At 40.8% G+C, this 12,090-nt stretch overlaps 1 protein-coding gene across 1 annotated transcript in view; it reads right to left on the bottom strand.

The window, feature by feature from the left end:
* Window positions 1-1,616, bottom strand: part of slc7a8a (solute carrier family 7 member 8a) — a 17,433-nt gene extending 15,817 nt beyond the window's left edge. Inside the window, exon 1 of the mRNA XM_005944562.3 lies at window positions 280-1,616. Coding sequence (XP_005944624.2) covers window positions 280-440 — 161 coding nt within the window. The 5' untranslated portion in view covers window positions 441-1,616. The remainder of the gene's footprint in view (window positions 1-279) is intronic.
* Between the last annotated feature and the right edge of the window lie 10,474 nt (window positions 1,617-12,090).

Below are 12,090 nucleotides of genomic sequence, written 5' to 3'. Positions count from 1 at the left end.
GTATCCTTAATGTTGAGTTTTGACACCTCAGTATATAATCAATAAAAACATGGTTTCAGGGCCATTAGAATAAGTTTCTGTTTTTTCGAAGGGCGGCCCCAGTAAGCTACTCTGAGGCCTTTTGTTCAATGACAAGGCCAATGATAGAAACTCCTCAATTAAAATAAACAAAACAGAGTTACCCCTAATAGACCTCCAATGGGGGAAGAGTTAAAACACAGGTGCTGATTTACCCCTGAAGATGTGTGACATCTATAAAAGAACGAACGACTCACTCACCCTGCCAGCCCGCCGAAGATGTCCTTGACGTAGGAGTAGTCTCCTCCAGACTTGGGGATGGTGACGCCTAGCTCGGCGTAGCACAACGCCCCGATGGCGGTGATGATGCCGGTGATGATCCAGACGATCAAAGCCACGCCCACTGAGCTGGCATTCTCCATCACACCCTTTGGGCTGACGAAGATACCTGAGCCAATAATGTTACCTGGTGGAGGGAGAGAGAGAGAGAAAGGGTTCACGTTTCAGAAGTGCTGTCCAAAAGCATTATGGGAAGTAGTTGTCTAGCTTTAGGGCTTGTCCCATGTTATTAGAAAACAAAGTGTGGCTATAAGGGCAACTGCTCTACCAATTTATTACTATCTTGTGATTATTATACAAGTGGATGGCTGATCACTGGTGTATGAATTCACCCAGAAGCACCGAGGGAAAGACTGAGGAAACAGACATATGACAAACTAGACAGGAAATAAATAGTTAGGTCACGAGTAAAATGGAAAAGATGCTTTAAAAAATAAGAGAGAGAACGAGCAGAGTTTCAACAGCAATGAATCAGTCGAGCTGCCTGGCAAAGTGGGAACCTGCGATATGCTGACTTGGCATAGCTATGAGGAGATGGAAGAGGGCCGAGAGCAGGGTTAACGAGTGCAAAGAGGGAGGAGGACTGAAACGTGGACGCAGAGGGGGGAGAATAATGCCCTGACATATTCAATGAGCGTCAGAGAGCAGTTTGCACAGCAGATGAAAGAGACGGATGGTTGGGTTCAGGTCTAACACGAAAGCGTTCACTCCTCTGATAAGGCTGATGTTGGCGGTCACGAGAACTGTTCAGCTCAACGTGGTTTGAAGGCTTGATGCCATCAGCCACAGGGAAAAGTGCCGGGGTCAAAGGTTGGCTGGGTTAAATCACAGTGAGTGCAGTGTTACAGTACAAAAGTCAGAGATATGAACGATGCTATCATATTGTGCCTCGAGACATCATCAGGTGGATCCTTTGTGGCTGCTATAACTGCAGATAAAGTGTAGTATTTAAGCTGCTGTCGACTCCTGTTCATACCAAGCTGGGGGATTAGGGCTCTAAGTTGTGAATATTATCAAACTACTTCCATTTTAACCAATTAGACAAACTAAACCATCCTTTAGTAAAGGTTTTTAGACATTTTACCTGTGTAATATTAACGCTACATCTCTGTTTATATATCTTCCAGGAAATCATGTGGGCTTTTTCAAATTTCTTGTGTAATACAGGACTGATTCTTCAGGCCTGTATAAATCTAAATCAAACAATATTTTTTTTTTTTAATCCTCCCTTGTTTGCACACTCATACACACACAATGGTGCTCTATTTAAGCGCTCGTGGTACCTCGGCTTTTCTAAGATTAGCCTAATCTAAGTCAAAGGCATGTGCACAACTAAAAACATGCACATTGTTTTTTAGCTGTAACAGACTCCATATGGATCGTGTGCGAGTGGCGAGCCGCTGGCTTACATAACGCTAGTTGCAGCTTAAAGGTAAAAAGGAGACAAACAAACTCTTTCTCCCCTGATTTTGTTGACAACTTTATGACAAAAAGTGCCTCACCTTTAACATCTAGAGGCAGGGGGGGAAAGCAGCCATCTGCTGACTCAGCATTAATGTTGCTTTTCTTGTAAAACGGTCTGGATGGGTGGATTTGCCTGTGCAACATAAAGTTTGGTAGACTTTCCAGAGGCTTTTGAGTGTAAAGTGTCTGATCTATGTTGTTTTGAATGTGTTTATGCTCTGAGCTTTAGATAATGGAGACTTTTTTACAGAGGCAATCAAATGTGCGCGTGCATGTAGTGCATTCATGTCATGTGCATCATTGCGCACTACGGTGCAAGACTGCTGACTAATGTGGAATCTGCATGTTTCCTGTTCTTACATTTGTTGTTTTACACCCCTTTGTCTCCAAGCAGACCAAGGGGAAAGAGATTTGGGAGGTTTTTTTGGTTTTTTAATGTGGAGTTGCTAAACTCTTTGCAATCTCTGACCAGCTGAGTGCTGCATCACCTTTAAGAAGCAGCCGATAAAAAGTCTGAGCTGTCGAATCTCCACAAAGTTGTTCTTTTTTACATATTTAGGTACATTTTTAACTACAAAATATAAATAATATATTTTTTTATTAGATCGTTGTTTCATAAAGGAAGAGGATTGGTTTGTGCCCTCTGAGCATATTTCTGTTCCTTGTTTTTCAAAACAAGATTTCATTTTTAAGGAATTAGAAAGACCACTTTTTCATATCTAGGTTTCTAGGAAGCCACATTTTATGTGACTCATAATAGAAACTGGGATCACTGTCTGGTACGTTCAGCTGCCCACATGAGTCACCAGAGCAGTCATGTAACCCCCCCACCCACCCCCAACGAAATAAAAAGTAGCTAAAAAGTAACGATAATTTGCAAATTAAATGATACGTAATTCTTTATGCAAAATAATTTTTTAACATAAAACACCAAAAAAGAGAATGCGATGAAGCAAAAATAAAAACACTTAACGTGCATGTTTTAAGTGGTAGTAAGACTTGGCATCGACAACCAAAATCTAAACAATGCCATGAAAAATAAACACAAAAACACCTGATGCTGGATACAGAAATGAGGCGGTGTTCATGTTAAAACTCCGACTTTAAAACAGATTTAAGATTTTTCTAATCTGGTACAAAACAAGGTCTTAGTCTACATTGCAACAACATATAAACCCATTTAAAATATTTTCAGGCTTAGTTGTGCATAATTATGGGCGAGGCCACTTTGAGTGACAGGAACATGCTGCTTTGTTGTGTTGAGGTTGTAATGAAAGACCTTCTGAGGAGTCTGGTGTTCATCCCCCCCAGTAAGTACATTTTGTTCCAAGGGTGTTTTTGCAAAGTCAGCATCAGTCTTAATGTCACAGCGGATTAGAGACGCACGTTGCTCAAGAAAGTGGCTAAGACAACTTTCCACAAGAAAAAAGAAAATGCTAAAATGCTACACTCAACACTTTGAAACCGTAGTTTATAAGCCAATGGTTTCCACATTAACCACTGTTTATATATGCAGTCTTTTACATAGACTGTAGATAAATGATGCCTATGTCCCTCTTTTATATACAGCCTATTGTATAAATTAGCTTGCCTGAGCCTCCCTGTGACACCCCTAAAGATATCACTCAACCAAACAGCATCCACAAGTTATAAATGTTAGGCAGCGTGTGTGTGTTTGTGCAGCATTATGATATAACCCAGATGAGCCTTTGCAAAGCTCTGTAGAATTAGTCTTTGTATTTCCCCTCAGCTGCAAATCCCTGTTTAAACAGCTACCAAGCTGAGGCAACCTGCTGCTTGCAGGAGGAGATCTGCTCTGGTCTGAGGTCTTGCTGCTGCCCTCTCTGCTTTCAGCGTTGCAAGCATAAAACAACAGAACCACACCACCAACAAAAACTACAACAGATGGACATAATGACTTTCTTGTGGTCCTGACTGGACTTTTTTTACTTCACTTTGCTCCAATTTTTCAACCGAATCCTTCAATACCATTGACTTCAGATTGTCACGTATGATCGGACACTCCTACTGTTATTACCGGACATATACGGAATTTGCACTGTGAAACAGTCAGACCATGTATAGATTGTGTAAAAGTATTCTGCTGAGCATGCTTATGTCGACTTATCTTTGGAGTCGGGTGTTTATGAGCTGAAGTAATAGTAACCGAATAAAATTTGTTGATCAGTAACACTGAAGGCTGTGCTGGTTTATGCATTAATTGCTTTATCACTTCATTCACTCAAAGGCACTGTCACTGCATAATTTTGCCCAACAGGCAAAGGAGATATGAGATATATCACTGATGACCCCGATAGATTTAAAGTTTCTCTCATATCAGGTCAGTGAATTAGATTAAAGCCGCACATGTAGGACAGCAGTGACCTTTGACTCCCTTGCTGCATCATCACATTCACCCATTATCGTCGTGTGCCTCACCTGCAGTTTCCCTTTAAAAGGAAGCAATTAGTTGCTACAACACGAGTGGCGATTTATGAATAATGCAATGTGTGAATGCACTTTGGAGCATTTCTATGCTTGCATGCTTATATAGTGCAACATTACATGTGATTGCTACTTTTTGAAAGTTTGTGGACTTGCTCCTGTCGATGTATTTACTAGAGAGCTTCATATCAGGGTTGATGTGATGAAGCCAGATAAGCGCGGCCTCGAGAAATTACTCGACATGTTAAAGTTTGATAGGGATGACCGATGTTTTTTCTAACTGTCTGGTCCTTTCAGAGCTCTCTAATCCTGTTCATCTAGCATTTAGCAGAATTTTTTTTTTTTTAGAAAGCTAAATGTATTTAGAAAAGCTTTTGACCTCATGGGAAAGCTAACACATACAAGAGATAATGGATTTGATCTGTACTGCTGAGCACAACAAGCCAGTGGGTTCAGGCCAATAGGGTGCCATCAAAGAATAAGCTTGTTTGACTTTGTGGGATTAAGTTCATCACATTAAATAACTCTGAGCGGAGCTGCCACTGCGGGGAACAAAGCCAGGTGCACGTGAACGGACATGCATGATATTAACATACTGTGTGCTCAATACAGACAAAGAGGGGCACATGATGGGCTTTGCAGATCGGACATAGTTGTGGTGGAGCTACGCAGAAATTTGTGCATCTCCTGCTGCTACTTCCTCCACACAAAAGCAGGAAACAAAAGGCATGCAGATTAGTTCAAGACTGATTCTTATGTAACTCTCATTAACTACATATTAAATCCCCAAACTGATCTGGTGGTAAACAACTGTTTTAAGAGCCAGATGATGTTTCCCACTGCTCTGCATTTCAGTTACAGCATAAACATTCCCTCCTGCTCTGCTGCTGACTGGCAGATTGTGGACAAACACCTGAAGGCACCATTGGAACTTGGAGCTGCTGAGCTTTTTCTAAGCACAGCATACAAAATGAAGACATTATTTGCTCCGTGCGCATGTGTGTGTGTATAGGAAAATGTCCTGAATTAACCATGAGCCTGTAGGAAAACATTGGAGAATTATGACCTTGCACGGAGCCATCTGTAGGAAGAGGCAGACCTCACGAAGAATCCCCCTGCATGTCTTTGAAATGGTACACCATTTAAAAAATAAAAGCCTGTCATGCAGCATGACGCTGTCAAACTGCCCAGTGACTGGTACTGTCTGGTTTGCCTGTCACCTAATCCGGAAATAAATAAGTAAGGCAATATCCTGCAAACTATTACATAACATTCTGCAAAGGCCATGTTTAGGAAATCACAGGTACGTCTAAACACAGACCCAAAGGAAACGAGCAGGTGACCTTTAACCAACTTTTCTCTGAGCAACAAATCATCAGCAAGCTTTTTTTCCCCTTAAAAGCTGCCTGGCAACATCTGTCTAATCAACTCAAGAAAGAAGAAAATCTAGAATTACGCAATAAAGCATGTGCTAGCAGTTCTTGGTAGAGCTAAGCACATTTGGCTTCAAGTCATTTGTGTAAGTGGATTAAAAAAAGGCAGGTTAATACAGGTCAATGTGTCAGAAACATTAAAAGCAAAGTATTCAGACAGAAACAGAAAAACTAAACAATATCAAAGAAGCTGTTTCCTGCCTGCTTCGTCAGCACCAACATGCTTGTTGTATATCTTGTCAAGGACCATGATGGTTATTAAGTTTGATCCCTTTCAGCCCTTTCAGAGGCGTATTTACAGGCTTTCCCGCATTAAGCTTAAGTGTTTCCAACCAGAAGTGTGCCATGTAGCTATTTTGTTGTTGTAACAGGGCTTCTTCTGCCAATTTCAAATGACATTTCTTCAAATGTAAGCAAGCAATTATTGCTTTCCACCCATTTGGTGCCAAATAACTCGGAGCATAAGACTGCTTATTCTGCCAGCTTAGTAAAGTAGCAGCAGTGTTTTTGGCTATGGTCATTAGCAGCAATCAATTGGTTAACTACATTTAAATGTCTTTTCATGCATTCTCAAGCAAGTCTTTGGAAAGTGAGCTTTCAGCATCATTAAGCCAAACAGGACAGCGAGCTGAGCTCATCATGGGAAGCAAATCAAAATATACAATACTCCGCAAAAAGTTTCACTCTCCCTTGAAAAACTTACAAAGTGAAACTTTGTATTTGCCATTTTTAATTATGCATGTTTTATACGCTTTAGCATGCAGACTGAAGCAGGGATCAAACCACCAGCCTTTTGATTAGAAATGCTGCAGTCATCCACTCACTTTCAGGATCTAAATCCAACCATTTTTTGAGTGTAAAGGTAAAAAAGTGATGGAGGGCGAAAAAGAAAGAAAGTTTAAAAACAACAAGAGTTGGATTTAGTAGGGAGATGCAGGAAACATCTGAGAGAGCTGCAGTATACAAGACGAGTGAGTGAGAATGCCTCGAGGAAGGAACTAGTGTGCAGTTTAACTCAGAGAGAGATATTTTAAATCAATCTGCATCCAGAAAACACCACACTGAACACAACCGTTGTCCTCCTGAGAGCTGAAAGCACTTTGCAGTACCTTAGAAGAGATGACCTAAAAACATTGTTGCTCTCCTTATTCCCCAATAAATTTCATTACAGTTGCAGGGGTTAGACCACAGCTCCCAATAAAAACAATGTATACATGAAACGCACGAATCGCCGCCAGGTAACACAAACAGTGCACGTATTCTTCTCCAGGCTTCACGACCGTCTCTTTTTGTGTCTCAAGGCTCCCTGAAGTATTTGTCTAGTGTGTGTGAACTTTGTCAAAGTACTCAAATCTACCACAGTCATGTTGGCGCCAACACATTTCTCCATTTGTCTCCACACATTTACTCCTCACGGCTAAACTCTGCCAGCTCCCTGTGCACTTCCTCTCTCACATGACCTCTAACTGAGGGTTAAAAAACACAAGTGCTTCATAAAACAGGGGAAAACTGGGATAGAAGGCATAAACTGGATAAACAAAGTCATAACTCAACCAGTCGGTGAATTATAAATAGATTGAATGTGATGACGTCAACAAAGCAACAGTTGCTGCATTGGAAAATGTGCTTGAAAGGACTTTCAAATGTTGAACTCCACAACATCTAAATGCTGTTATTAGACTCGTTTGTTAAAGCTGCATGAAGCAGATATTTGCTCTAAGCCCCTCCCACAAGAGAAGTGAACTAGGCCTTAAAATAGGTGAAACATGTCTCCCAAACCCTCGATTGTATTCAATTGTTGCCGACATGGAGCGCCGGAGACAAGACGATCAAGTCATCGTTCCAAGTCCGCTGTAAGGTCAAGTCTCCACGTAAGACTCGGAGCAATCACACAACCACAGGGTCTCCATAGAGCCTTCTGCTCATTATCTGATGATGACATTTACACCACTCGGAGACCCCGAGAAAAATATGATGGCAATGCGTCAAGGAAACTATAACCAATACTTAAAGCCAAATTTAAACCCCCACTCTAAGCAGCTCAGAAAGACTGCTTTACGTTTCTTGAAGAACTCCAGACAGTTGGTGTCGACACCAACGTGCTGACGACACCAACTGTCTGCCATCTATAATCCAGTTATGAGATCCAACACCCGTTTTCACACCGTGTGATTAGGCAGAGGATCAATAGGGACTCCACAACCCTCTTATGGACACAGCCAATAGGTCTTAAAAAATCTGGGACTCTCCACCAATTGCTCTTAAAACTGAAGAAGCTTCTCGGATGAGAGCTGAAACGTCTTCAAGAAAGAAGTGCAGACGCTTTTCTTTCCAAGCTCCTTAGACTACGATGACCTGGACGACTGAGAACCTTCACAGACATCACTGCTTAAACGTTTTTGTGTTTCACAAATTATTATGTAACCTTTAGAAGTCAATGCCTTCACCAGTTTAGCATTAACGCCATTAAATTCAGTCAGAGTTTGTAGTTCAGTTTATCTTAGTTGTTGGAAGTCTGTCCTCCATGACGTGGAAAACACACCTCTGGGTTGTGGTTCATTTGTGTCTGGGCGTGTGCACACGAGTTAGATGTGATGTCCTACTCACAAAGACAAACGGCAGCCAGCACACGCAAGCCATTTTCTGGTGGAAAGCAGGTGGGGAACAGAGGCTGCAGGACATAGTTGGAGAACGTCAGTGCGATCACAGCCTGGTTGGTCGGGTAGATGACAAGCACAGCGATCCACAACCGCAGGAACCTGCGCAAAAAGAAGGGATAGTTATGAAAGAACTTTAACTGAGTATTAATGGACTACGCGAACAAAAATAACAAGTCAATAAAACAGTTCATATGTTCATGGTTTATTAAGCTTGTAACAGTCAATGATTAGTGAATCATTTATGAAAGTACCAGTGCCTATTTCACTTTCTCCACATTACATTAATTTAATGTAATTGTACTAGGAAAAGAAGCTACACAACAGTGTCACCTTTGGGTTCTGAGGAGCCATGAATGGCTTCAGTTGCTATACTCAGCTAACACTAAAAAACAAATGACCCAGTTACTGAATAGAACCACTTCCTTGCATCACTCAGAACAAAGCAAGGAGAGGAAATCTCATGCTGCTTGTGACTAAAATAGTAACATTTTTTTGCAGCTACTTTGATGTTAGGTTACCGGCACATTGCCCCGTTGTTTTCCTGTGTTTGTGCAGGGAAACGACATTTAGTTTAACCCAGACCACTAACATTTCTGCCTGGCAACAGTTTAAAATGGGGTGACTCATCCAGTCTTTTAACCTGCCAAAGTAGCAGTAGTCATGGAGAAACGCAACAGTGAAACAATACACCAACACGCCACATGTTACACATTGTCTGCTTTAATATCACATCAGCCCATTGTTTTTTGTTACATTTTTTATTGTGTTTACTCACATTGATGTATTTTGTAATTTTCACCTCGTTTTCATCTTACATGATTTGTTTAGATAGACATGCCTGACAATACTTATCTCACTCGCCTCAGCATGATAACAAAAACATGCAAACAGGCAGATATCAGCAATAGTGGAATAAAATGAATATCAGGCTGATGACACGAGATTTAGCAGAGCTCAGGGGCTTAACGGAGTGACAGGTACAGCCATACACGTGATATCTCCATTAAATTCTCTGGAAGCTTAAAAAGGGATCATTACACTCGAGTGCATTAATGGGATGGCGGCTCGCTGGAATTTGTGAGTGTTTGTTAAAAAACGTCACTCTCGAATAACTCCCCTTTCACACTGCTCGCTTCACTTTTAGCATTTTTAAAACTCAAATTTAGTATATTTCAGGTAAATGATGTTTTTTTTACTTTTAATAAAAAGGATCTTTAAACCTACATTTTATTACTGTTAAATACAGTAAAAAAATAATGTGTTGGGTTTAATGTGTAAACATATGATAAACTAAGGTGACAACGATGAAACAAGCTAATCTACCATTACACTTTGAAGCACACCAAGCTAGCTGCAATATTTTAATGTTAATTAATGTATAAATTATCTATAATATTATAAAATGGACTTGTTGAATATTAGGTTGTTAATAAATTATGAAAAGAACAATCTGTAAGTTATTTAGCACTAAGTAGTATTTAAATATATCAGTGTATAAAGTTTGTGGATGCAGCTAGAAAACAATGTTAGATTCTGTTAGCTCATAAGTTAGCATTGCACCTAAAAACTAAAATGCTAACATTAATGCCTTTCTTCTGCACTGAGTCTATGTATAGTCTTTGACCTAGACTACACAAGTGGCTGACACTGTTGCTAGTGTTCAGTCAACTTTGTTTTAAACCTACACATTAGGTACGTCATAACTTCAAGCCCTTTGGAAATCCTACACCGTAATCTGACGTGCACCTTCCTAGAAATGTAACCATACATCGCCCTCGACAGCTACAGATGCAGCTGTCGGCGTCACCCACTTGTCGAGGCTACAACATGGCCTGCAGTTACATTTCTAAGTAAATGCACGTCAGTTTACGGTGTCGGGCACAGCAAAGTTATGGTGTAGAGTTTCAGAAGGGTTTGCAGTTAGGCTGATGGAATGTAATGAGAAATTTGTGAATCATTTGTTTCCATTTAACTTCCACTTAAACCACTGAAACCAGCTACACCTACAGTATTCCGTGTAGGGGACATTACAGGTGTTACGTAACCCTCGTCAGTTTGATACAACAAAGGCCCTTTGTGCATGAAGCACATTCAAGTGTTTGACGATACAATTTTCAAATTCTTTCTTCTGCGAGCTCGCCTTCGCAAAGCTGCGAAGGTGATGTAAGTACACCCACCATTCCAGTTAGTGACTTATAAGCACGCCCCCATATACACAGATGGGGACAAAGGGAGCAGCAAAACAAAAACAAACATCCCTTGAACATGGATTTATTTATGCTATACCCAGGGCACATGGAAACGGTGCGGCCCCAACACTTCAAACTGAGCATGTGAAGCCACAGAGTACAAAGTCTCTGGAGTTAGATGTTCATTGATGTGTATTGATAGTTTGCGCACAAAGAGACACAAACAATCATTGTCTGTTTGGTCTGCTTGAATTCCTCTCCCAGAATATCTTGATAATATGCATGCTTGTGATAGTTGGAAAAAACAACAACAATGGTCTGGTGTGTGTTTACTTTCTGAGAAAAGGCCTAGTGTGTGTGAAATCTTCGCTAACAAACAATATTGTTTTTGCTAGGAAACTAACTTAGCGTGATTCCCAAGCTCTTGCTGTAAGAAGCCATTTATGGATGAATGGGAGGAGGCTGTGAGCGGAAAGTCAATTCAAAACTTTTCATTAAAGATTGAAAACCCCCACAGCGGCGTGCCATTCGAGATTCTCTGAGTCACCTGGAAGCTCATTTACTGGCAACTAATTTGAGTCAGTTGGGTGAATGTCTGTTTCTAAGATCTGCAGCTGGCTACAAGCTAAAGTCCACCTTTCTACGGTGGACTTTAGATGCAAAAATTTCACAAAATTAACGTCATTGTGGGATTTAGTGTTTTTAATATGTTATATCTGGTTGCTGTGCTTGTACCTCTGGACCTGCTTTGGATCCATACATCTGAGCTCCATCAGCTGGATAATCCACCAGGACTCGTCAAATCCATGTCAAATTAACTTTAGTCGTTTCTGGCCCATTTCAGGCCCTTCTTCTCTTTGTTATGCAGTTAATAACCAAACCTTTTGTGGAATGACTGGGGGCTTCTTATCCCTCACTGATGTGAGAGTGAATAAAAAAGTCCAAAGAGAGAAGCTGAACTATAAATCATTCCAATTACAAAGATGTAATCCTTTGAAAACACATTTGTTATGGAGAAAATCAGCTTTCAATTAGTAACAAATGGTGTCCTATTTTTTGTACGTCATGGTCTTAACTTTTTCCAGCATAAAGAAAGACAGCTGGGCGACCCCCCCCCCCCCCCCCCCCTGTATCCTTAATGTTGAGTTTTGACACCTCAGTATATAATCAATAAAAACATGGTTTCAGGGCCATTAGAATAAGTTTCTGTTTTTTCGAAGGGCGGCCCCAGTAAGCTACTCTGAGGCCTTTTGTTCAATGACAAGGCCAATGATAGAAACTCCTCAATTAAAATAAACAAAACAGAGTTACCCCTAATAGACCTCCAATGGGGGAAGAGTTAAAACACAGGTGCTGATTTACCCCTGAAGATGTGTGACATCTATAAAAGAACGAACGACTCACTCACCCTGCCAGCCCGCCGAAGATGTCCTTGACGTAGGAGTAGTCTCCTCCAGACTTGGGGATGGAGTAATTTTAAAAAGTCCCCTTCCCCCCCCCCTCCAGAAAAAAAAAAAAAAAAAAAAAAAACCTTTTTTGGGG

Source organism: Haplochromis burtoni, unplaced genomic scaffold, assembly GCF_018398535.1.
Source record: "Haplochromis burtoni strain Fernald_Lab_line unplaced genomic scaffold, NCSU_Asbu1 Contig_388, whole genome shotgun sequence".
NCBI classification, from domain to species: Eukaryota; Metazoa; Chordata; class Actinopteri; order Cichliformes; family Cichlidae; genus Haplochromis; species Haplochromis burtoni.
Note: the sequence above shows the minus strand (reverse complement) of the source record. Positions and strands in the feature narration are given on the sequence as shown.